General features: G+C 46.9%; 1 protein-coding gene across 1 annotated transcript in view; it reads left to right on the forward strand.

Annotated features, from left to right (window-relative positions):
• The first annotated feature begins 264 nt into the window (after positions 1–264).
• Positions 265–26,901, forward strand: part of LOC114875932 (zinc finger protein ush) — a 115,954-nt gene continuing 89,317 nt past the window's right edge. Inside the window, exon 1 of the mRNA XM_029186800.2 lies at positions 265–753. Within this exon, the coding sequence (XP_029042633.1) occupies positions 714–753 (40 nt within the window). The 5' untranslated portion in view covers positions 265–713. The remainder of the gene's footprint in view (positions 754–26,901) is intronic.

Raw genomic sequence — 26,901 nt, forward strand, 5'->3', positions numbered from 1 at the left:
AGAATGAACTATTTTCTTCTTGAATATTTGACAAATGTTTGTATTTTTACAATTTAAAATATGGATAAATCAATGTCCTGCCTATCGGTACACTACTGCCATCTGGAATGTTAAGTAATTTTTCAGCCGGTAGAAGTATCGTTTAAAATTTCCCGCTATTGAAAACAGAGCGCGAGTAGTGGGCGGAGCCTACCCACTCTCCAATAGCCCCACTCCGTTTCGCGTAGTCACGCTGCGGGCGCGGGAGTGGGGGGTGTTTGGTTCGCGTATGTTTAGTTGCTCGCTGACAGCCGCCGCGGTTAGAGGTGTGGTAGTGCGTGTACGCGTTATTCATCGTTTCTTATGCGTGATAAACACGCAAACCGGCTCTAAACGCGGGCGAGGGAGACAAAAGGAGAACGCTTGAAACGGTCCGTATCCGTTCAAACGAGAAATAGCGTTTGTCAGTGACGTAGAATTGTCCGGTGATCGGGAAACGGTTATATGTGCCTCGCGAAGTGTTCGTTGTTTGCTTTTTAATCCCTGTCTTGGCTTTGTCGTCCCCCGTATCCAACCTGTTTCGTCTAACACCCATTTCGTTGCGTGTGCTGTGTCATCTGTTATATGTCAACGACATCACCTCGACCTGGGAAGGGCAAATTTCGTCTACTCGCTCATACCTGCAACGATGTCAAGCATGTCGATGCTGATTTGGTGATGGCAGAACGCAGAGGATGTCACGTCGCAAGCAGAGCAACCCAAAACCACTGAAACGTGAGTCGTATCCAATGTGTTTTCCTATATTTCTTCTATCCCGTCATTAACCGCTTTCTTTCGTTTTTCCGTATGTTCTTGTGTCGCGTAATACGTGTTAAATGGTGTTTGTCGTACACAACGAGATACCCGGAAAAACGGGTTTCTCGACGGCGTGCTTTTAACCGGCCGCCACGTTGCTTGACAGGTGATTGGGCGTCTTTGCTTGTCAGACCGCGTTTCAATTCACCGTTTACCGTATCGTGAAAAACTCACTCGATTAAATCGAGTTGCATGTAATTTCCACGCGTACAATCAGTTTTCCGCCTTTTTGTCGTGTCAAACGGTTGCCAAGATGGCGGACCAATCACCGTTCGACTACGATCTCCTATTGGCGGGAACTTTCGTCGACTACTTTCGTAGTTATTTGTGAGATAGGAATTATTTACCTATTATACGAAAGGGTTTGGGCATACAATTAAACTCTAATGAGAAAGTATCGTAACGACAAATAGGTTCGTTGTTGTCAGCTGACCTTTCTCGGTTCTCTCGGATCACGTGGTCGACCACGCAGAAGCGCTCAACCGCGTGCGTACGTCAGTGTTACAAAAACCTTTGAATTTCACTTCTGCACAATACCGATAGAAAGTTTCCTTCAAAAACTATCATTTAGTGTACTGTACCCAGTGCATCGACGTATTTTTTTTAAAGTCTACATTGAATTTAGTCATCCTGTCATTTCATTTCAATATTTATGCGTTATTGGAATCGGAGTAGGCGTACATACGTCACAAATCGTAGGGCATGACGGAAGGCTCTCTAGCGGGACAATTCGGAACTTTCTTTCTAGTATTCTGCGGGAAAGGCAACATTCTTGATAAGATATCGAAAAATCGCTTCGATACAATGTTTGAATTATTATTTATTTTAAGGGATGTTTCAAATATCCTCGTAATCGTGAATTCTCTTTCAACGATTCGCGACACTGTTTGTCGCCCCTTTGGTCACCAATTAAAGCCATTGACTTCCATGGTTCCCGTCGATGGTATCGACAAACATGGTGGTGCGCGCGGATCGTGGCTCACGGAGCCGGGCCGGTTCCGCTCACGAATTCGTATCGATCTCAGCGTAAAACGATCGAGGCCAGACGAGATCGCGGTGCCGATTCCGGCGGGATCCTTCGTCCCTCGCCGCCCTTGTGTCCTGCCCTGGTATCACGTGGTTCGCGATCACGAAAGTCGCCGGCCACTTTCACGTGGCTACGACTCGTCGAACCGGCTGTCTTTCTTCTTATTATTCTCCTCTTACGTTTTCACGATGCGATTCGCGTTTATTAACCGTTTTTCACGTCCGATCTGCGCGCGCTTTCGTATAACACCACCAGGCTGTCCTGGTTAATTTTTTTCATTCTTTGAACGAATTAACGTCTCGGTAATTATCGCGAATATGGGTAGCACGCGTCTGGCTCCTAATTAGAAGCAGCACCGGTAATTGAGTTAATAAGGAGCTGAGGCAAAGGTGGTCAGCTTGAGTCTCGTTTTGGATCACCGGCCCATGGATTTTTTAGAGTATTAATTAAATGTTGAATAACAATAACTAGAGCTCACAATCGATGATTTCAAACAAAAGTTTACTCGCTCAGCGAACGCGCTTAAAATTCGCGACGGTAAAACGCGATTGGCTCAAAGATTAAGCTATCTCTTCGTTTATCGTCGCGAAAGGAATCTAAAACACGCTTCGGAGCGATTGCGCGGTTTGCGAATATTCGCAAAAGCAGATACTTGATTCGCGAAAGAGGCACGCTGTTCGCGGCGAGTCTTGTGATAAGGGATTCGAAGATAATCGACGTGACGGCTCTTTTATCGAGTCGGTTCGTGTTTTTTCTTAGTCGCAAACGGGAAATGGGGAAATCCTCGCGCTACAGAAGGCTTGTTTTATCCTCGCGAGAATATCTAGTAAAACTGTTTTACCTTTTTGGATATCGCCGCATCATCGCTGGGCTCCCTTATTACTGGCCAATTCCTCCTTCGAGGAATTCGCTGGGATACCTTGATCGTAAAAGGATTAGGAAATCATTAGTTTAATAACGATTTAGCTGGATTCGCTGCAATCCGATCCTTTCGCCAACGTTGTCTTTCAAACGGTTCACCACTGATAGTTAACCCTTGAACAGCGTAGCCTGGGTCAATCGTGACCCAAACTTGCAAAATGTATACAATTTTTAACCACAGAGTTTCATAGATTAGAAGGATAATTTTGAAAGAAACAATGTAAAATTATATTAAAATTGAGTCTCTCTCCATGGTCCGTCGTTCGAGGATTTAACCCGATGAAATTTTCTGAAGATTTATTTCGAAGAGAATCGTTGAAGCGAAAAAGGCAAGGACGCGACGCATCGCGTCAATAGGCAGAAACATCGGTTGCCTGGCTCGATCCCGATTATTTTCCGTTGAAAACCTATCGTATTCGTTCGCATTTATCGGATCGCGTGGTAAAGGGTCGTGGCTACGCGTTCGACCGAGAGGCGGCCGGGTCTCGTTTGTATCTTGTCGGTAATCGACGATGCCAGGGATAAAAGGTACCCTGTGGAGAGGCAGCAATCACCCCCTGCCGCGAGCAGCCGTCAAATTAATAACCAATGATTTTATAGAATGTTTTATTGAATCGTGTTCACCGTAAATAATATCTGCGCGAAGCATCGGCTCGTTTCGTCGGGAGAGCCGATGATCTTGGCGAGGTTCGGAGGAGGAGTAGTTGGTCTCATCTTGTTCGCTTTCGCGGCTCTGTTCTCGTTGTAATCGTTGTCGACGCGCTAATACTTTGGCCGCGCCTATCTCTCCACACGGGTCCTTCTCGCTTTTCTACCCGAACCTGTAGCTCCTCTAGATACTTCCACCTCGATAACGGCACGCTTCTTTCTCCTTGTCTCTTCTGTTTATGATAATCAAAACGAATTGAATTTTCTTCAATTTCTTGTTAAATGCTTAAGATTACTTATAAAATCCCTGGACAGATGAACAGATCGCATCTTCTCTTCGCTACTTTCAAAATACTTCTACGAATTTAGAAACGTTTCGTCGAGGATCGTTTAATTACGAGGGTACTCGAGGGTTCTAGTCGGTCGTCCGTAGGAATTCAATTCGACCAACGAAGATTTGGCGAAATCTCGTGGTCGAATCTATCGGCCACAAAGGGGCACGCTTCTTTCCTCGCGGTTCGATCCCCCTGAACGAAGGGCACAAAAGCGAAGTCGCAAATTCCGTGGCTGTGGTTGGTTATCCGCGAACAGTCGTTGCGGCTATCAGTGTCGATCGGCCGGACGGTGTGTGTGCAATGAGCGGGTGACGTGAAAGGGAAGAGGAGAAAAGCTGGAAGAAGCGAACCGAGAAACTAACAGGAACAAGAAGAATAAACAGAGAGTAGAAGGAAGAGAAGAAGAAGAAGAAGGAGAAGGACCATCAGCGTCGTCCCTTATCTTCTCCACCCGGGTCCCTTATTCCGCGCAAACGCATGAATCCAACCCGGTGCGGATGTCTCTCCGAGTCTTCTCTATCCCTCTTGTTTTCCTCGTTCACTCCAAGATTCGTTGGTTCGGTCCACCTTCTTTCGTCTTTCGCCCTCACCCTCGTGTCTTCTTCTTCGTCGCGAAGACAACGAACGAACAGACGAACTATCGTCTGGTTGATCTCGTCTAGTTAGGCCCTTCTTCTCTCGATCCCACCTTCTTCAGCTTCATCCCTGCGTTCTCCTGCTTTTCTCTCTTTCCTCTAGCCCCGCGGTATCTCGTTCGTCCTGTTCGTTGCTCGTCCATCGGTCCTCTGCACGCTCCTTTCGTATCGTCCTTCCTGCCTTTAGCCGCGCGCGAGAGCAACCGATACAGGCGTTCTCTCGGCTCGGCTCATAAATACAACGGGAGGAAGAGGCACAGGCGGCCGGTGGAGGCCGTAGTGGAGACACCGGGGAGGAAGGACGAAGGGCGAGCCTACAAATTGCTACACCGCATTGTGGTGTCACTCCAGCCTGTTACGACACGGCCCTGGCATCGTTGGAATGGTGTCTGCGACTTCTCTTTCTCTCTCCCTTATCCCGTTTCTCTATGTATGCGTCACCGTATATATCCATGTGTTGTTGCCTCTACTCTTTTACCCCGGGAGACTCTTCTTCCCTTTGCTGCCTCGCCTCTCCTTCGCTTCTGCTCTCGGTGTCAACCACTCTTCGTACCAGCTTTACACGCGTGTAAAACGCGGCTTTACGCCGATAACCACGATGTACCTACCCGATGCCGGGCACAAGTTGCTCTTCTTTCTTCTCCCTCGCTTGTCCCTTCGATGCTTTTTTCCCTCCTCATCGTTGTCCCCCTGATCCGCTACGCGGTTGCGCGCCGTTTGTTCCGAGAACTTTTCGATAGTCTACCCTTGATAAGGTTTAATAGATTCGTGGTGGGAACGCGGCTGATCCGGACGACACGTGTTTCGTGTTAAGCTGAAGAGCGTCGAGATACTCTTCTCCTTTTCGAACGTTTCTGGGTTATTCTATATGTTTAATAAAGTAACTCTTTGTTCACGGTTAACGCTGTTCAACCCTTTTAGGGAGGTGACCATAGCCGTGAAATTCGAAGGAATTCGTTTATATTTCAAAAATCGTGTACCATCGAGAGTGAGAAATTTTCATTGTAATTTTTCATTTTCATTTTCACCAGTCGACGCGTTGGCAATCGAGGAACGAACGAGTTCGTTTTGCGTCACGTATTCGTGATTTCGATACGTAACATTTTGCGTCAGCATTCTTCAGTTTATTTCCGTTCATCGTCTCGTGTATTAGCTGCCGTTTGAAAAATGCTCGATAATCTCCTTTCGACATATACAGGGAGAAATTTCGAACGATCTTAGAAGCATTGATTCCATGAAATATGCGCTATCGTCGGAAGTGTTAATGCGAGGGTTAGAGGTGCAAGTATCTCGATGGGAATAAGAAGAAAAAAAAAAAATCATCATCGATGGGAAAGAGTTTCAGAGAATCGTGGAAAGTGGAAAGTATTTAACTCGCCGATGGAGGTTGGCACACACCGTGTTCCAGCGAAATCAGAGCCGATAAGCCGGGGCCGCGATTGCAGTTGCGGATATGATTTCACGAAAGTGCTCGTATTGGAAATGGTCGAAACGGCAGCTCCAAAAATGGCACGACCTCAACCTATACACACACGCTCCTGTGTATATGTATACGTGTTTGCGCGGACACGATACGGAGCGCAAAAAGGTTCTGTGCAAATCGCAAGAGGCACGATCGAGATACGGTATCGGTATGGCATTCCGAGTGAATATTAGCGTAATGAGCTGATAGCCAGTGATAGGAGATTTTAACCTGCGGACCGTCACGTTTGTACGATCCGCCGATCAAAAGCATCGCGACGCGACTAATCGACAGAGCTCTCTGTCGAGCGACGCGCGTGGATACGAATAATCTCGTTCGCAGTTTCGAAACAATAAGCTGTATCTGCGTTTGTACGCGCCTTATCGCACGCTTTCTTTCGCCCCTGATATCGCCCGTTGCTTTTAAATACAAATCAGATCATCTGTGCGACCGTTCGAACGGTTAAGTTTCTCATTGGGAACACGATTTATCGAAGGATTGAAAATTATTTTGCTAATTAATTTTCTGGCCCGTTATGCAAATACGAACGAGTATTTTGCATCCACGCTCGCGTGTATACACGCATGTATCGCGATCAGAGGCGAGAAACGACGAGCCGGGCAGCTTACCCTTGCTCGTGCCGTCCGTTTTATCTGAAGACTTGAGAAAACGCAGACGCTTCGTGGCCAGGCTAATCTGTCTGGTATCTGGGCCCTAAAAACCGCCGCCAGGAGGCTAGAGACAACGGTAATAGGGAATGCTACGTGTTCACGGAATGCATACGAGAATCTATACGTAGGGAAAATAAATCGAACTCGATTTATCGCGTTCATACCACTCGCGAATACTGGGAACAACTATACGAGAATACTACTCTTCTTCTATCCTTTTGGATTAGACGAGTTAATTACGAAAATTTGATAATTTTTCTAATAAATCAGAATTGCTCGATTCTCTCTTTAATGCCGTTACAAAAGACGGAATCGTTAATTAAAATTGTCGCCGGCTGACCAAGCGCAACGCATGGACGAGTGACGAAATTAAAGTGTACCGTTTCGGGAAAGGTGTATGCTGCGGTGGCCCGTTTCGCCAGTCTTCCAAATATATCGCTCATTAGCGTTAACTGATCGGAACAACGAAAGTTTCTTCTTCTCGTGTCGAGGGGGCGAAGAGGGGTGGAGGCGCAACGTACAGATCGCATCTGATCTCGGCCAGAACGATTTGGCCGTTGTTTCGTTGTTCGCGGTCGGATCAGATAATTGTCCCGCTTTCGCAACTGGAGTATTTCGCGAACGATTCGCCGCGATACGTGGCTTCCTTTTTATTCCTGACACGTTGATCCACGGAATGAGATATCAGCGAAGGAGGAGTAACGTATCAGTAGGTGTTAACCCTCGAAAGACCGTATTTTCTCAGGTTTTTTCTTTTTTCGTGTAACAAAGAAACATTTAATTATTCTTTATTTAATAATCGTTAGCATCAAATTTGTTGAATAATGAACATTCTTTTCCAACGATGATGCTTGGACGCGTGTCATTTCTCAACAATTTCGACCTTTTTCCCTCCGAGTCTGCAGGTTCCTTTCTTTTCGTGTACCAACGAAATATTTAATTATTTTTTATTTAATAATCGTTAGCATCGAATTTGTTGAACAATGAACGTTCTGTTCCAACGATGATGCTTGGACGGGTGTGTCATTTCTCAACAATTTCGACCTTTTTCCCTCCGAGTCTGCTGGTTCCTCGCCGACGCTGAGGTATCTCGAGTGCTCCTTTCCTCCTCAATCATCGGCCTTATCCGTGCCTCTTCAGATAAGAGTGGCGCCTCGGTCATTTGGTCGCGGTATCGGCCTCGAATTCTCTCGATCGAGATAACGTGAAATTAAGGACGACCTTTCGATGGCAATTAAACCACGAGCGAAGGCTGTCCGATCGAACAAACACCGTGTCCCTCTCCATACAATACGCGTCAACTTCCCTCTCGTGTCGGGGAACAAAATGACCCGTTTCTTCCAAGTTTCTCATCCGTATCGGTATTAGAAATTTTCAAACGAAACGTTGCTCGAATTTCGAGGGAGAAACGCGTGTCACCGCATAGCTCGGACGCGATTTTATCGCGAAAATCGTACCGTTTCACCGCGAAATTGTCGGCGTGGGCGATCGGTGTAAAGTTTACGAGCACCGTAAACGCGTCAGGTCGCTTATTTGTTTCTGGAAGCGATACAGAGAGGCCGGGGGTGAGATCTACGCTCGTCTCCGTGTTCAAGCAGCTCTGTAATAATATCTTGTTTAGCCGGACAAACAACGGCACGCGCGCGCAGCCCGTGTCTGAAGAGACCTAATTGCCTGCTCGTATTTGCTCGGCAAACACCTTCCACACAGCCGGTTTACAAACTCCTCTCCCTGTCCCTCTTCATCGTCGACGATGCAGCAGTGTCGTTCTTCCTCGTTCACCGTACAGGCTTGTCAGTCGCATTGTACTTGAACGCGAACCCTACGGATAATTGTCGTCACGCGATTCTCTTCTCTGTTTCAGATCTCCTATCTCGTCTTTCCTTTACTCTCGCTAGATGTTAGAAAGTTCAGTTGTTGCATTCAGTATTCCGCTTCGCGACGCCTGTTGTACGTCATGTCGTGGCGTTACTTTAGCTTATTATAAGAGTTAACTAGGAAGTTTCGTTATTAAAAGCGCGGAACAAATGGTACGATCGCGTCACGGTTTCGTAGGTTGCATCGAGGATAAAATGATTCGATCGCAGCTGATGTTTTTCCTCGATATATCGATCGTAAAATCGTCTGTTTAGTCTTGTTACGTCGGAGGCGCGAAGGCGTCGCGAGGCTGACACGGTCCGCGCTCCTCTTCGCCGCGTTCGAGAACTCACGCACACGAGGGTGTCCCGTCGCGAAGATGCATAGATAAGAAGGTGAAACGAGGTGATGCCGCTCCTCGATCTTTTCTTAAATGTCCTCCTTCTCTATTCGACTTTCTCGCGTCTCGGGCTCCTCCTTCTCAACTCCTCTCTCTCGCCTCTTTCCGTCCCCTCTTCGCGGTCCGCGCTCCTCGTAGCCACCCACGTGTTCTCGCACTTCGAACACCCGCTCGTTCGACGAGCCTCGGAATGACGTGTCGCGGTATGGGATGGGATGCGATGGGATGGGAACGAGAAACAGACGAGACGGATCGCGTGGGTTCAACGTAATCAGTCTTCGCTGAGAAATTGATATTAGGCATCGTTCGAGGAGAAGGAAAAGACAAATTGTCCTACCGTCCGGGACAACAGCGATTTCACGGCTGTATCGCAAACACCTCGCGATCAGATCGTTATCGAATTTAATTCAACGAAATGGCTAACTGTACATCTGTGCGACATCGATATTTTCCCCGTAACGGGAGAAAAAGATATTCGAAGCGGAGATAGTATAATAAGATCTTGGTCAGGAAGCTGTTAGCCAAAGTGTTTGGCGTAAAAGCAAATTCGATTTGCCAAGTTCGTCGAAGCATGAGAAAAGGAGCAGGTTATTTGCATAAGGGCGTTCGATTATCAGGTATTTCGCAAACGATTCGCTACGGGGGCCAGAGCAGCCTTCTAATCGATCTAACCCGATAGAAGCGTTAATGGTGCGTGTCAGTGTCGATCGGCAAGACCGATCGCCGTGTTATTTTGACAACGTGGCTGTTGCACGCGGCCAGGGCGTTAATTAGATGGAACGTTGGCCGGTTGTATAGAGGTGTCAGCTTCGCGTCCCACGTCGTCGATCTCACCGCTCCGTTCCGCGACCGTGTTGGCTCGCGAGTAAACGTACACTCGCGCTTCTCGTCGCTTCTTTCTACCACGGCATCGACATGCACCAGCCTCGATCTTATCGTCGATATTAGCAAGCGTGTCGAGAGCGTTAGCTCTAACAGAAAGAGAGAGAGAGAGAGAGAGAAGCAAGCTTCGCGTCTATTCTCCGGCTACTATTCTCTCTTCTATTGCTCCACGATTCCTTTCTTTTTTCTTTACATCTCCCTCTCTCGCTCTTTACTCTTCACTGCCGTTTCGCTTTGCTGTTTGAACGGTTCTTCTCTTAAGGTGTGCTCACGAACGTCTCCGATTGTAAGTGAATACGGTGACTGACTCTTTGGTATGTAACACGAACACTAAAACCGAGTCGAAAGAATTTTATACCATTCCGTTCGTGAAATTCTAGGCCGAATTAATTAAAATACTAATTATTCGTTCGGTCTTCGTCGTAGTGTTTCAAAGGGAGAAACAGAATTTCATTAACTATTAATTAATCCTTTCGAGAGGGAGTCACTCGTTGATCGTGCATTGTTATTTTTCAATTCCAATAGAAATTTCCAAATTATCCAAATTTCATATACTTGTGAACGGTAGTGTACATACGTAGATGCACCTCGCGGGGTTTCGTTCGTTATCGATGGCGAATCTCTCACGAGAAAGGACTACTGTCTTCTCGTCGACTTGTAAGAAGATGCACCACACGTCGCCGCGCGACCGCTTTACCTTTACACGTTTGCTGTACGTACCTGTGTAAACCGTTGCTAAACCGCTTTGATTCGAGACTACGATCTCTCTGGCGGGGATACGTCGATAAGGATCGTTCCGGTGTCCGTTCCGGGGAAAATCATGCCGCTTTGCTTGCCAAGGCGAGCAGCACTCGTATCGATGGACTGACTGTTCTACCGTTGGTCCCCCCTTTTCCTGACGTTTCGCTACGTTTATTGGTGTTGACGCGAGACCGCGTATCAACGGTGAATATCGTGGGACCAGGCTCGATGATATGGCATCGCGTTTCGAATTGATCGAAAGACCGTGCTATTATACCGTGAACTTTTCTTGGTATTTCAAACCTTTACTTTCGGTCGTTGATTTAAGCTGAATTTTATTTAACACGAAAATCCATCCATGATATGTATTTCCATGCGAGAGGATCGAGTCAGCGTCGTCCGCGCGACAGATTATCGCGGATAGTCAGAAACAGACGGGCCAGTGCGGTGGGTGCAAACGTGGGGGACAAGAGGGTCGGTGGTTGCGTTATCATTCGTAGTTTTATCAGTCTCCCCATCGTCTGGGATTATTCTCTCCTTCTTTATTTCTCTTCGACAGAGCAACCCCCTCGTGAACTGTCTCTGAACCCCCTCGAGGCAAACTCGGTGCACATGTTTCACGGACGGATATCCGTAGGTCTGCGGACGTTTGTCGCGTAGGGGTGGATTAATCGAAAGCGACTCGGTGGTCATCGCTGTTCGAACAGGTGACAGTGTGAAAAACAGTTGTTTTAAACGAGAAACTATCAATTTTCCAACTTTCATTTCAGATAATTATGCACACTGTTACATTCTTAATTACGTTAATCAAGTATTTCAAACGAAAGCCGGTTACAATTTTGAAAATTGAATAAAAAGAGGAAGGTTTTCGGTTCGATGCAAGGATGGGGGGATGGCGGGTTTATTCTTTCCGCAGGTTCGTTCGTATGCATTCGCTTGATGCGGTTGGTCGGATGTGCGGGAGTCTTCGGGAGGGAGGAAAAGAGACAGAGAAAGGGAGAGTGAAAGAGTAGGAGGGGAGGAGGAAGATGAGGAGGAGGTGGAGGTAGAATGCTATCTGGTTAAAAATCGTCTGCGTGCCGCTCACTTGGTTCCATTCGCGAGGACGTCGTCCGGCTTAATGCATTCCGCGAGATGGAAACGCTGCTTGCTCGTCCTCTTCCTCCTCCTTCACGTCCTGCTCGTCGTCGTTGGCGGCGCGGCCTGCACGACGAGCGATCGATCTCTCGGCCCTCTCGTAGCAGCTCGTCCTCGTCGATTCTCACAGTGTTCGGCCCGATTCTTATCGGTCGGCTTGCTCGCTACACGGAAAAAGAGCAGAATCCGGAGTGCATCGATGCAGGTGTGGTCGTTAAATCCGTTAAATCGCCATAAGTGACCGGTCCTCGAAAGAAACGCCCGCGTCAGCATCCTCTCCGCGTCACGGATAAGGGAAGGAATGCCTGCGAGATATCCCACCTCGAACCAGATGGACCGTTCAACGTTGTCTCCTTATGCATCGCTACTCGTTGATCCGTTAACATTAACCCTCGAACAGACTCTTATAATTTGGAACTTATAATTAGGATATTAATCTGAAATATAATTCTTAAAGAAACGGTGTAAAATTTCGGCTTCTCTCCATGGTCCGCCATCCGAGGATTAAATTGCATCGTTTACATCTATCCACTGTCCACTGTGTTGGTAGAAGAAAAGATTTTCAATATCGTGCGATTCGCGAGAAAATTTGTTCACGGACGCTTCCGCAACGCCGATACACGTCATCGTATCCTTTAAGAGGGGATCCGAGATGAAGAATAAGTAGGAGGAGTAAACGAGGCTGGCTACACAGCTACGAGTTGGCGTTGGTACACGACTAGATGCAACGGAACGGTCTTTCTCTTCTCTCGGTGCACCGATGCAATATGCACGCGATCCGGCTTTTGATAATAAAGGGAGCCTTATGCAGGCACGGCAAGTGTGTGTTTATGCGAACGAGGGTGAGGGGCGATAGGCAAAGAACGAAGAAGTAAAACATAGCCGTCCGCGTGTGGCCGAGAGAAAGAGAGACCGTTATCGGTAAGAGCAGAAACTCGAAGAAGAACAAGAAACGGACGAAGCCGAAGAAGAAGAAGAAGAAGAAGAAGATGAAAGAAAGAAGAAGAAGAAGAAGAAGAAGAGTGGCCGCAAGAAGAATGCTCACAATGCTGTAATTTCAGTGTTTGATCTTCCCATCTCTCTATGGGGGTATTATATGGGTTCTTCGTGTGCACAGGTTACACGTACGCCGGCAACGTTGACGCGTGTTCAAGCTTTCTGGTGCGTAAGCTTGTCTGAGTGTTCCGAGGGGGAGGCTGGCGGTTTTATTTTACCCGCATTATTATTCCGTTGGAGATCGCGCGCTGATCCGTGGCCGTTGCACGGCTCGCCAAGGCAAAACCCCCGGTACAGAGCCGAGCTTATTTATGGATGGATTCCCTTTTAACTTTCGGCAGGGATACTTCTATCTCCCTTGATCCTTTTACCATCCCTTCGTCCTGATCTTTTCTTGTTATTCCGCGTTTGTCCACGCGCCCCGTCTAACCCTTTACCGTGCGACCACTTCAAATCCGCCGCATCGTTTCATACCGTTTCCCTCCACTACCTCGCTTCCCCGATACGAGCATCGCGACATTTCCCTTTAATAATGCAGCAAAACGTCGTTTCGAGTCATTGTTCCCCTTTTGTTCCTTCCGTAAATTCAACGACGCTAGGTATACACGGTGATTAAACCGAAAGATCGTTATCTATTCTTGGTATCGCGTGCAGAGATCGTGCTTTCCATGTTTCCTTGAATCAAAGTATTTCTTTTTCTTTTCAGTTTTGTATTAATTAGGAATTGGGTTAAATAGATTCAATTTTTCTAGCGGAACTTTTCACTTCCGGGTATCGAGTGGAACGGAGCCGAGGGTCGACGACGATTACCCCCTTATGCACCGACCTTTTAGCCACCGGTGGTTAATTATAATTATTATCCACGAGTACTACGTACGCGGTATTGTAACAGAGATTAAGCATCTGGAATTTTTGTAGTCAAAGTTTCGAGGTCCGTGATATCACGTGGAACGGCGCCGAGCGTCCACGCTGAACGTTCGGGAAGTGAATTTGGAATTCGTAGAAGTTCTCCTCTATCGAGCTGCTATCTCGGCCGTGGAGCGTAATCAGTCCATCATCCGGTCTCCCTGGTTTCCCTCCCTCTTCTCTCTCTTTCTCCTTCAGCCGCGACTCCTTTTACTGGTTATTCGCCCGATGGAAACTTTCCTCTCGTCGCTCATTACCGCTATCTCCGTCCGGCTGACCATCAACTGATATCCTATCGACGGCTAACAACTCTCTCGTAGACCGTTTTTTCTTTCTCTCTCTCTCTCTTTCTTTTTTTTCGACAAACTCCTCCACCGTTGACCGCGAACGGTGCATCGAAAAATGTTCTCTCCCTCGTCGTGGCGGTGTTTTGGAAAAAGTATGCAAGAGACGAGTGTAAAACGGTTTCCTGATTTCGATGATCTTTCAGCGGTGTCGAACGGATCGGCGGAGATAAGGAAATCGTGGTGTTTTTTTTTTTTTCGGTTTTTCGTGTTCGCCCTTTGGTAGCAACGCAATTCGATAACGAGACTGTGTTTTCCAACGATCGAACGCCCGGACGGTGCAGATTGCATTGTTGTCTTGTCCCAGAGATCACCGCGAGGGTATCGGTCTTGCCGCGATTATCGTTGCAGAAAGCGAGGAAGAGACGATGGTGGCACGGGAGTGAAAGCTTTCCAGCGTGTAAGAGAGAAAGCTGAAGCGCGCGATTGTGGGCGAGGGAAAAAGAAAAAGAAAGACGTTAGGCAAGGGGGCGACGAGGGGCGCGAAGAAACGAATTAAAAAGTCAAGATGCGATGTCTGTCAATATTCCGCGATGCAACTTATCTGAACGGCGATGCAACTTCTCGCGCGAATCCGCGTGAAAACATTCATCGAAGCTTTGAAAAACACCTTATCGTTATCCGACGATGGCGACGTTTCACCCATCTGTGTCAGCCTCTCTGATAAGCCTTTCTTCGATCGGACAGATTCGAAATTGTCATCCAAGTCCTTCTTTCTCTTTCTTGTCTCCAAACGGGCCAGATCGATCGGTGGTTTTACCGATCAGAGAAACTCTGTACGGCCGGTTCGATTACTAATCGAGTCGATTCGAAAGGTTTATTGACACGGATTTATTGAACTTGATACGGAGCGTAGTCGAGTCTTGATTCGAACGTGTCGGAAGATCATCGACTCTTTGTACCTCAAAGTCGAACGGACCGATGAACTCTATACGATGAACTTTATCCTGCAACGAGATGTTTCGATGTGCGAAATGTGCTTCTGTTATTGCTCGCTTATTGCTTTTTAATGCATCGGGCGAGGAGAAAGTTGAGTTACATTCCTATTGGAACATGATAGAAATATCGTGTGCTTATTAGAGATGAGGTATGGCGGACCATGGAGAAATTATATTTCCTCTAATTTTTCCACTGTTCCTTTAAAAATGATTCCTAAGGAGTAATTTATTTCTGATAATTAATGAAGATGGATCGAATAATTGAAAACAGTAGAAGTTTATCACTGCGAAACTTGTATTTATAAGTGACTGTGTTTTCCTCTTCGATATTTCATCATTCTCCTTTCTTCGTCGACAGTTCTCTGGAATTAAATCGCGTTCGATATCATTTTCCTTAACTTCTGAGCATGATTACAGAAGGAAATTTCAATTTGAAAAATATTCGACGCCTCGAGTACCCGTTTAAAAATCTAACTCGTGTCTGCTCGCAAGTCCATACGAAACTGTTGCAACGCGGCGAGGTCTTTTCCTCGTGGCCCGTATCTAGCATCGCGCCGTGTCACGCGAGTGTCGTTTCCTGCCCGTCGTGCTTTTTCCTGCGGTGTCGTTTGCGTGGAAGCGTGTTGGCGCGGATGGGTGTCAACAGACCCGGTACGGTGGGTAGAGGAGGTCGTGGTGGATCGAATCGACAGTCGAGGCCAGGCGAGCAGACCCGGTTGGTTAGGTGGCATCCGCGTGGCCACCTGTTGACACGGTGGGTCGAGGTGAGCCGAGGGTTGGCCGTAGGGACCGGGCGGTAGGGCGGAAGAGGAAGTAAACGGTGTTATAGAGCCCCGCGAGAGAATGGGACGGACGAAGAGGGAGGATAGAGAGAAGAGAATTGCCGGTGTCGGTGGCGCGCAAGGGTGCTGCCTCGTTCATTATCTGCCACTGCTGGTTAGGGGCCTGAAAGCCAGCAGGCTGAAAGGCCAAAAAGAGCCACATCCCGCCATTATAAAAAGCAGCATCCTGCCGAGCGCTGATATTGGCGCCGGCGCCTCTTTCTTTCTCCTTCCACCCGCGGCCAACCGCGTCGACTTTTTCCGCGAACCGATGACAGATTTCCGTTTGTTTCTTTTCAACTCCAAGGCGAGTCGGGGTGATCCTTGGTATTCGGAAGTAACGTTTCTCTGTAGAATCGTTGACGGACAAATTCGACTCCCCGACAGAGTATTTTCCTTAAAACGAATAATTCAAACACACGGATCGAGTTTGTTTTATCGAATATAAACAAACACGGTTAATTTTGGAGTACACTGATTAATTTCAACAATCCGGGGTTAACGATCCGTGGAGCGTTAAAAAAGGAAAGGAACAATCGAAACCACCATGCGGTTCAAATTCTGCAGACTTTGAATCTCGTAAATAAGCTTTTATCAGCAGCATTTTTTTCTTCTGGTTACGTTTATTATGCAGTTTTAGTGGGTGCTCGGGGAAAACTGAGTAGCCAGATATAGGGGAGGGTTAGGGCTGTCGGTTTGCAACGAAAAACGATGCTCAATTATGCGCCATCGAAGGCCACCTTCCGGGATAAAGAGGCGAGCGAGGAGCGCTACGGAAAAAGATATCGGCCTTATCGTTCGGCCAGATTGCTGTTGAGAAACGTGTGCATGCCGATAAGTCGTGATCTCCGCGCGTCAGAGCGCAGCGAAAACGCTTACACACGTATCGTCGGCGAAAGTGATAACGGCTGATAGGAACGATACCGCGAATATCGTGCAATTTTCGTGACGTTCAAGCTCGAAATAAAATTGTTGCTCATCTCTGTTTCTCCCTGTTCCACATCCGGGCCGGAGTTGTTCGTCTCGGATGCAACGTGTCCGCTTGGCGATAAAAAGGGTGTAGGGTGAAAAATTTGACGGTGATCGATTCGATCCGTTAGGATTCGATGAATAAATTATAAGAAGTACAATATTTTTACGCGAACCCATTTCCGAAAGGGGTTGGAAATTATTTTCCGAGAAATCATCGGGGTTAAAAGTTATTAAAATACTGAGTATACGTAGGAAAGGAAGGGTTAGAAATTGGTATCGCTGGCTAAATTCGCCGACCATCTCATCCGTTATCGAAATCTGTCTGGTTGAACGCAGAAGGATGCGAAACAAACGGTCAGGAGACACACGGCAGGCGGCAAGGGGAGGAAACGGATGACGAAACGTCGTTCGAAACTGCCGATCTCTCGGCTTCTGTCTCCCGACGTCTGCGTCTGTTCAAAGGATGAACGTTATCAAACGGTGCGATAACGCGTCGCTCATCGAAGCTTCCGAGGGAATCTTTCCCGTTCTCTCTCTCCCTCTTTCTGCTCCCCTTTACTCGCCGATCTATCTCTTTATTTCTCTTCTATTGCGCGAAATATCCGGCGATCGAACGGTGATTAAGTCGGTTTATTTCGTAGAAAAATACAGAAATTAACTGAAGTTCTCATGGTCCAGTTAAAAAATAAAAAAAACGGCAGGGAATCGAAAATCATCCCCCGCTGTTTGACCAGGTTCAATTACGCGGTCGCGATCGGTATCTTCATAAATACCAACACGAAAATAACAGCATATTTTGCAGCACGTGCGTGAGTCTCGAGATTAATCGTCACTCGGGGCAGCGGCAGAGCTCGTCGGTAGTAAATCGTCGATTGATTCAATTACGCGGCCTCCGGTACACGATACGTCGATCCCTCAGGGTCGTATCTCTCTCTTTGTTTCTCTTAAACGATTGACGCTCGTTCGACGCGTTTTATTATTTCGCCGCAGTGATCGGCTAGATGTAACGGACACCTAGCCATTATAGGCGAGAACGCCTCGATTGGCTGGTAGATACGCAGGGACCACCACTGTTTCACGTGCGAACGGGTTCGCGTGGGTGTTGCGGCTCGTTTGCACGTGTTTCTGGCTGGTTAAACAGAACCGTGAGTCCACGGAGACGTTGACACGTGGTCGAAGCAGCACGCATACATGCCCGATCAAAGAACGTCGGCTGTTGCTGTCCGTACCATGGAAACCGGAGGCGTGTGCGTTATATGGGGTGCATAAAACGCACCTCCTTAACCGGCGGTCATACGTGTCTTTTAGTCTTTCTCCGGCGATCTCCAAGAGAGCGTTGGAAACGTTCCCCGACTACTTGGAAAGGATCTATTTTTCAACGGTCGTAGACTGGTGTAATTTTGAAAATCTTCGAGTTGTTAGCTTTAACAAGCCGCCAGTATAGATCCTTAATTGTCTCCCTTCTGTTAGATTAGCCAAATTATCAGAGCGTGTTCTGGTCTGCAAAGACGTCAGCCACCCTCGGCGAGAAGAGCCGCGGTAACATAGGGGTGCGATAGGGGAACGTAACCGTTCTGCTCATACGATACGATACCGTCTATGTATATGTACATAATATATTTCTAGTACGAAGGTTTTCGCACCTGCTTACCGGGAACCGCTCAAGGACCGACAATTTTTCTTCCTCGAAGGGGTTGCTCAGTCGTGCTAAGGTTCATTGAATTTCAATTACGAACGCTGATAACGCGTTCCGATTTCAATTTCATCTTATGCATTAATTAACTTGTTGACGATCGGAGTCTTAAATTTTGTCAGATACTCCTGAAACTCCTATTTTTCAACCTCTAGAAATCAAGCATCTGGTAAACGTCGAGTCTTTGCATCGTTATTTAGTTCTTTCAAATACCTCCTCCAAAATCTTAGACTTTTTCCTTACCCCCTTCTCCACACAAAATTTCCAATAGTTTTTCCTCGGCCTCTCACCCCTTTTTGGTCAGAAAGAGCTCGACCCCTGGACAGTTCGCATCGCCTAGTTTAAAGTAAAGACAATTTCTGACACGAATTTCGTATTCAATTGCCAGCTTTCGGGTTCACGACAGTTTTACTACTTCAGTTAGATAGTAACGATGGTAATGTACACCGTTAAGAACGCGTCCATCGCGTGTTTCATCCCCATGTAAGAAACGGTGGTGTTCGGTTGGGCCACTTTGCGCCAGGACAGACAGTTCCCGAGACTTTCCTGATGCTGTCGTCAAAAACGAGCGAGGGAACGGTGAACGAACAAGAGACAGAGAACGTGTGGTTGGTCGTGTGTCGCCTTATCAGCCAGCGTGGTATCACATACGGGTCGCTAATGTCTCCTTATCAAACGTACCTACCTATTCCCTGGGTCCTCCCCCTGTCCCCTGTCCCACACGTACGACGGCACCGTTGGATTTCCAGCTACCAGCACACCACTTACCTATACCCACCTCTAACGTCACCGTTGCTTCCTATCACCGTCGTGGGACAAAGACTTTCTAGTTTCTCGTTTCTGTTTCCGCGCTTCCTGATACCGCGCCGCGATAACGCGGCCGCTTGCGTTAAAACCGGGCTGCACCTGCAAACGTGCTCTATTCCTCCCCCATCCCCCCACTCCCGGCGAATATGCGTGCTTGTAATTACCATCGTGACGACGTTTCCTCTTATCTTTTCCTTCTTCTTCCTTTTTTTCCCCTTTCTTTCTTCGCCAACTACCCGCTATTCAACGAGCGCGCGCAGATAAAGCTCGTGGCGGGGTAGCTGCACGCAGCAGAGGGTTCGCCTTATCGAGAGTTACGGCGGATTTATCGGTTCCTTATCTTGTATTCGGCAAATCGGAATTGGAAGTAGGAATTGGACACCGTTCGATAAAGGGACTTCGATCGAGACGATTGGTCCTCGAGTGTACACACGGTCCCTCTCGATTTACGCGGGCTCCCTTTAGCCAGGGGGTAAGGTGTCGTTCGAACGCATCGGATATGGGGTGATAAGGAACTCGTTTGTATCTTCAGTTGATCACTGTTGCAGTTCGCATCGTCAGGGATGGTTATTTGAAAATAAATATTGGATTCAACGGGAAAAACTGGCGACTTCATTTACGCGATCTCTCCTTCGAGGCTACTTAGCGACTTAACAAGCGGAGTAGGGGGTGAACAGAGAAAGGGTAGTGTTGGACGCGTGCGAAAGAAGGGAGGGCTTTTCTTGTTTGCAATTATTTTATTTGCAATCGTTACAATGAAACTTTATTTTACATAGACAAATTTTTTGCACTTGACTATTAACCAGTACAGCGAGTAAGCGAGTCGTCGATTACCGAAGGATCGTTAATAGATTTGTTTGAAACATTGTTTGACACCTGTTCGCCGTTGAATGTACACCTTAAGAGAATGCTGAGGTAACAAATCTCTTCGTCGCCTCTCTTCGTTTTCACCTTTTCTTTTTCACCTCCTTTGGTCCTCTCTTCCTCGGGGCCCTCCGGGTTACATACGCACGCCGCCAATTATAAACTCCCTTTCTCCCCGTTCAGTTACCCTCTTCACCCCTCTGTTGTCGGAGCCGAAGGAGAAACAGGGTCCGCCACCGCTCTGACGGTTGTGCGACGGTGAGGGAAGTAGTCGCCGCTATCTGATGCCGCGGTAGAGGTGTTAATTCACGCTCTGCCTTTCCCTCTCCTCCTCTCGTACGCCCTCTTTCCCCTCTCCGCAACTCTCGACGCGTCTCTTTTCCTTCTATTCCATTCCGCGCCCCTACCTCGCTACTTTGACTCGTGCAACCCCCACCATCCTACCGTCATCCACCACCATTCGCGACCATTCTATCCCACTTCTCTCCACCAACGTGTTGTACACGCACACGCACCTCACCTGTCACGATCGCAATGCTCCGCGGTGTAAGAAAAGGCATACTTACACTTCCGTCCATAAATCATGATGGGACACCTACCGAGTTCGACTTGCATTCAAAAGGAAAAATGATGTTTCGGTAATTTTTAAAAATGATAAATCGCGCGACTTATGAACGAGAGTGTACGTGTGCACGCGTGGAAAGGAGCACTCGAGATGGGCGTGAAAGGGAGTAATTGAGTTCTTCTCGCGTTTCGGCTATCGAGACTGGATTAATATTATTAGTACGTTTATTAGACCAGTGAAAAAATAATCACACTGCATCCATTTATTAACCCCTTGCCCTACAACATCGTGTCACATCGTGTACTTTAATTATAATCACATCGGTGATATTTCATTTCGCCTTATTTATTTTAAAATTGAAGCAATAAATAATTAGCTCTAACTGATGCAACTATCGGAAAAATCATAGGCGAAGGGGTTGAGAAGGATTCATAAGCGAATTATACGTTTTACAGCCGACACGATAGGATACGTTTTATCACTCGATCGCGAGCGGATAATCTCGAGATAGAAAAGAGAGACGTCGCGGTTACACGCGGCGTCTTATGTAAATCGGTGAAATAACGAATTACCAGCGACGAGTGGCTTTTCTGTAACGAACTTATTCGGTCGCAGACGCGAAATTCCACGACGCGTTCTTTCGAATACGCTTGATAATTAAACGCGTACGGAACGTTTCGAGTTTGTATCTGACGCTATAAATTATTTCGGCTCGTCGTATTTGGCGTAGGAACGGCGCGTGAAAATTTATTGCGCCACGGCTTCCAGGCATTCGCTCGTGATTCCGACGATTATCCGGAGAACACTGTTGCCCGTACACGTAGAGAAATCTTTAATACACCGGATGGAAATTTTTTTAGCTTCGGATAAGCTATGTGAAATTTGCCTAATTTGAAACAAGCCGAAAGGAAATAAATCATTCGAGACGTCCGTCAACGGTACTTGGCTGATACACGGAAAAAGAATATTTGCCAATGCGTTTTTTACATTACATTCGTGTCGATTGAGATGGAGAATGATTCTCAGCAACGGCAGGCTTAATTATAAAGCATGGAAATGATTCATTGCAACCGATGAACGGCACGGAGACGACGAAGAAAAAGTCTGTCCGTGTGTTCCTCTACACAGCCTATGAGAAATTATCTGATATGGTCGTTAAGTTGGTACACTGGACAGACACACGAGATGGTCGCTGATTGCCCACCCCCGTTCCACGTGCAGGTATACCGGGTGACTTCGTTAGTAAAAGGCTGATCGTATCGATGCATCCGGAGTGAAGCGCCGGGTCTAATCTTCGAGAGAGTAGGGAGAAGGGTGATTCTTCCGTTGCTAGAAGTACCGACCGCGATCGTTTCATTCCTGCCGTTGTAATATTTGTCACGAACCGATCGTCTGACGACTTGATCACCCCAGCCGGTTCGCTATTTTATTACAAATCACCGGCATCTTCCTTCTATAATAATCCTCTGTCGGCTCGGTAACGCGTCCACGGTGTAACAGTGTGTTACGATAGAGAGTAATTAAAGCGGCAAGTTGATTGTTAACGGACGCTTAATTACAACACTAGCCGGGCACATCATCCGCGCAGGTGGCGGAGAATGTAACCTGTTGAACGGTCAGATTACCGAGACCGATTTCTGCGCAACGACTTGAGCTTCACGTTGCTCGTAGTGCTCAACAGGTTAATCGCAGAGAAACGTTTGCGCCGTCTAGAAAATTCTTCCTGGCCATTTTTACGTTGGAACTTTGCTTCGCGATTAACTTTCAACGTACGATCGTCTATCCTTTCCATTACTTTCATTCGCTTCCACTTGGCCAGGTACGAGTTCGTCAGACTTTCCTTTCCAAAATAATACGATTAAGTAAATCGAAACAGAGTTAAACGTTTCGGATGCAAGAGTTTCGAGTAGGAACGAGAAAGTTGAAGGTGAGGTATAGGAACACAGTTGCGACGGTAGTACACCCGCACCTACGACCTCGATATTATAATATTATCACCTTCCGCGCCTACTATAATAAGTCGTTTGCATCGTCGTCACGTGCCTTGGGGATCTTAGTGTCTGTACCCGTAGCTGATCGACGATCAGGATAAGACGAAACGTGCCGGTCGGAAAATCTTTAGGGGCCAATGACCAGTTTCACAGCTTACCATACCCGACGCGATGGCCTTTTCGAACCTTTTATTGCTATTTTATACGCGTTTCGTCTATTCTTTCCTCCTCTATCTCAACCGATAAACATGAAGCGGCTTCGCTTAGTGGTTTAATTGTTTGACCGTCACAGGGGATTCATAAACTGAACACTGTGAATCTTTGGAATATTTTCGAAACGGTACTCAAGTTAACATCTTTACGATCGCGTGTTTTATAGGATAGTTTGAAAACTATCAAAAATACCATCGAGTGTATTATTAGGTAACGTTAGGTAGCCTTTGAAATCGTACGGCGGACCATGGAGAGAGCTTCAACTTTAGTAATCACTGCACTGATGAAATCAGTACAGCTGATCCTATGTGGCTAATAAATAATTAAAAGGATATTATCGAAGTACGTTATAAAATATCCGGACGGATAGAAGCGGAGAATGGATTGCGGAGGAGAAACGTCGCGTACGTCGCAAGTAAAACGATGAACACGGTGGAGAGAGGGCGAAGAGGCAGGATAACAGGCTCGTTGTCATGCAGGATGCAAAAGGGGATGAACGGTTGTCCGCCCTCCAACGTTGAAGCATCCCCTTCCAGATTATAAGCCGGCGCACTTCATTTCCGCGTCTTACAGCCAGCCGGCGTGCCGAAGGAAATGAAAACAATGAGATACAGCGGTCATCCGTTACCTATGCTCGTCGAGAACGGCGTCTCTTAACTCGCATTTATATTACTTAAGCGGCTCTAAAAGCATCCAGCCGTCTCTCTATTCCCTCCAACCACTTTCCTCCTTATCCTGACCGTTCTATGGCGCCAACAGACTCGACGAGTTTCCACTCGGTTCCAGAGAACAGCCGGGAGAAACTTATATCCGCAATGGAATTGCAACTGCTTATGAATGTTCTTATTAATTTCGCTGGTTGCTAGAAATCGGTCCGTTCGCGGTTGCTCCTCCGCTTCTTTCATTTCGTTTTCTCTCACTTAAAGAGAAAAATAATCGGTAAATCCGGATTCGAAGGATATGTTGTATTAAAAAAAAATAATAATTTATTCGAATATTTTGAATTCAGATTTCAAGCTCGCTCGAACGCATCACCTACATTTCCTTTTTGTTTCTTGCTTTCGAAATAACTAATAGGGGATGGCGAAGAGAGGAGCGCCGCTTGTTCAGGGTGATTGATGCTCCGGCCGCGTTCCAACGGCAGTCGTTAAACGATCGTCGTCTACGTTCGTTGTCCCATAAACGTCATTATGTCCCTTGATTAATTCGACGATAGCCGGTGTTGTTGACGGTGAACAGCCAGATAGGTCTCCGATGGTATTCGAGGCACAGGTACACACACACACACTTACCAACATACCGAGCCAATCGAAAGTGGGTCGCGAAATTAATTTCTCGAGATTAAAAGTACGATCGGCTTTGTGCGTGTATTTCTTAGCACCTGTACTTCGGGGACACTCGTTGGAAATGTAATCTGAAACATATGCAGATTTTCTTCTCCTCGTTATTCTTCGCCGTTGACATGTTCAATGTTTCAACTGATTACACGATGGGTGTATAAAAAAAAGGTGTACGTACAAATACTTTGACTTTCTGCTAAATAAATTTGTGAGAAAAATTTCCAAATTTTCATTTAAAAAATGACGTTAATATCTTCGTCGTTTCCTCTGTGCAAACTTTACCATTCGATCTTTGCATCATCCCCTCACCCTTCGAATTTAAAAGACGAAGAAAACCTCATTGACCAGGATCCTCCTGAACCATCCAGAGTCCATCCATCTCTGCCCGGCTTCTGTTCTTCTCTTCTCCAACGTTCGTCGATGATCTAACGTTATATTCCATAACCCTCTCTCTCTCTCTCTCTCTCCTTCTGCTCGCACGTTCCGCCTACGGAAATTATGAAATCAGAGACACAGAGCACGTACCCGTCGGCCGCTTTCGCGCAGGATGATTCCTCTTCGCCCCCGTGCTTTTGCCGGCTGTCCTCGAACCGGTAGATTGGCAAAAGTCGTCTCGCGGATGATGTATCGTGTCGATGATAATGGCACCATCGCGTTCGCCCGTTCCTTTCGCCGGCCAGATAAATGATCCGCCGTCTTTCCTTCGGTCGCAGGATTTCGCGAGAGGATTGATGAGGATCGTTACCGCGGCGAAGGACACACACGCGGCGCTTTCAAATGGAACCGGTGCGTGTCCATTTCCTTCGTGCTTGAATTTGTTTAACTTTGAAATTAGTATCTGGCACGGGTCTGCCAGATAATGGTCCGCGTCACCGTTCGTTCCCGATGAATCATCGCCAGCTACAATCTAGCTAACCGTCCTGGGTAAAGATTGTCCTTTTTCGAACGATAGAATTCCAAGGAGGTGACTGGTTCGATATTTTTGAATTCTTTAAGAAAAATACCGGTTACAATAAAAAAAGAAAGAAACGAAACGTTATCAGCTCCATCAGACGAAACTCTTCAACGTCTAACGGAACAATTCTTCTTCATATCGATACGTGTGAGCAGAAGGTGGTCTCCTATATATATATATATATATATATATATATATACCAGGGGTTGCATAGAGATGTCTGTGTGCACGCGGGCCACCGTCGGCCATCGTCAATCCGATAAATTCGCCCTTCCTCCAACCGCCCTCGCAGTCGTTATCGTAGCGGCAATGCTTTTCCAGACACCGGAGAAATAGTTCTCCAGATAGTAGGAGGAAGGTGTGCGCTTTTTTCCCTCCCGTTGCTCTGCTGATATCGCGAAACGATTCCGTATCGACCGAATGATTTCTGGCTCGAAACAAACGATGCTTACCGGTGTAAATGAACGGACGATAACTTGACGATCTATCAAGAAGGCCCCTTTGCCCCTTTTCGTCCGAAGGAATTCCCGCTGACCGATCCCACGCGATCATCGATCTAAGTCTAATTAATCCACGCGTTTATCTACAATTTTACAATGTTATCTTGTAATTGAACATTTCGATCACTTTTCATTTTTCGAATAATAGTATCGTCTATGATCGATTTCGAGCGAATTTAGGGACGATTTGCGTCCATTTCCATTTGGTTGCCAGCTCTCTGGGAAATGGCAGACCCTAATGGATCGGTTAATCGATCAAACGATCGTCCCTTTCAGCTCGGTTGCGTTTCCTTGCTCTATTAACCGTGTCTCGCCGAATTGCACAAGCAACGTCTAAATACCAGTCCCTATGTCATCGTAGACTGTCCACCGCGACTCGCGTGAAACGTGTTTCCCAGATAAAACATCGACTCTGAAGAGGAAGCAGCCACGAAGACAATGGAACAACGAGCTTTCTACTTTTGCGCCTACGAGACGGATAACAACGACGAAAGCTTCCGTGAGGCCGATTGAAAAACGCCGTACGCCGGCATCGGAAATCGTTCCCCTTCTCGCTCTCTCTCTTGTTTCCTTTCATACCTTCTCTCTTTCTCGAATACCTTGATATTCATTTACGAATCAAACGAACCAGAGACACGGACTCTTTCACTCTTAACTTTCCGTCTCCGTTGTTCTTTTCGCCGTTTTGTTCGATGTTACTGTCCCGCGCTTATCGCAATGACGTTGGCTACATTGAGCGGAACCGAGACAAGGAAAAAAAAAAGAAAACCTGGCTCGACGTTAACGGAGAAATTATGTTAATCACGTCGCGCCGAGGAGGAATTGGAATTTCGAATTTCAAGCTTTTCGAGACAACTCGCGAGTTTGCTAAATTTTTCTATTAATCAGTCTTCGATAGAATATCCATCGTTATTTATTACTTTGGTTCATTGTTATCCCGTTTGCTAGATCAAAGCGGACCGTAGTTTTATGTTAAATTATTCCGCCTCGAAAAACAGCTGCGGCGATAGCGGGCCAATCAAGATCGCGCGATCTTCGCGATGTATAATTGGATGAAACTGTCGCGAAATAAATTTTATCTCGTTTACGAACGCGGTACGTGTATCTGGCGAACGGAAGGGTTGCATTTTCGTATGCAATAGCGAGGTCGCGTGCATACACGCTCTGGTACACGTAAACACCGAATGTACGGATAGAGGGAACGGGAGAGGAAGAAAGTTGGAATATGCAGGGGTTGGACAAAAACTAAAACAGCAGAGTGGCGTGATAAGGTGAACGCCGTACCACCAGCCCTATCAAACTCTATCCCGCATACACACCCCCGTAGGCCGTGTGCCCCGTCCAGGCTCGGCCATCGCGAATTTTCAACCGGAAATTCTTTCTTCGATCGATCGCTTTATCGTTCATTTAACGTCTTATTTAACCAGCCGTGTCCTTTTATAATTA

Source organism: Osmia bicornis, chromosome 11, assembly GCF_907164935.1.
Source record: "Osmia bicornis bicornis chromosome 11, iOsmBic2.1, whole genome shotgun sequence".
NCBI lineage: Eukaryota > Metazoa > Arthropoda > Insecta > Hymenoptera > Megachilidae > Osmia > Osmia bicornis.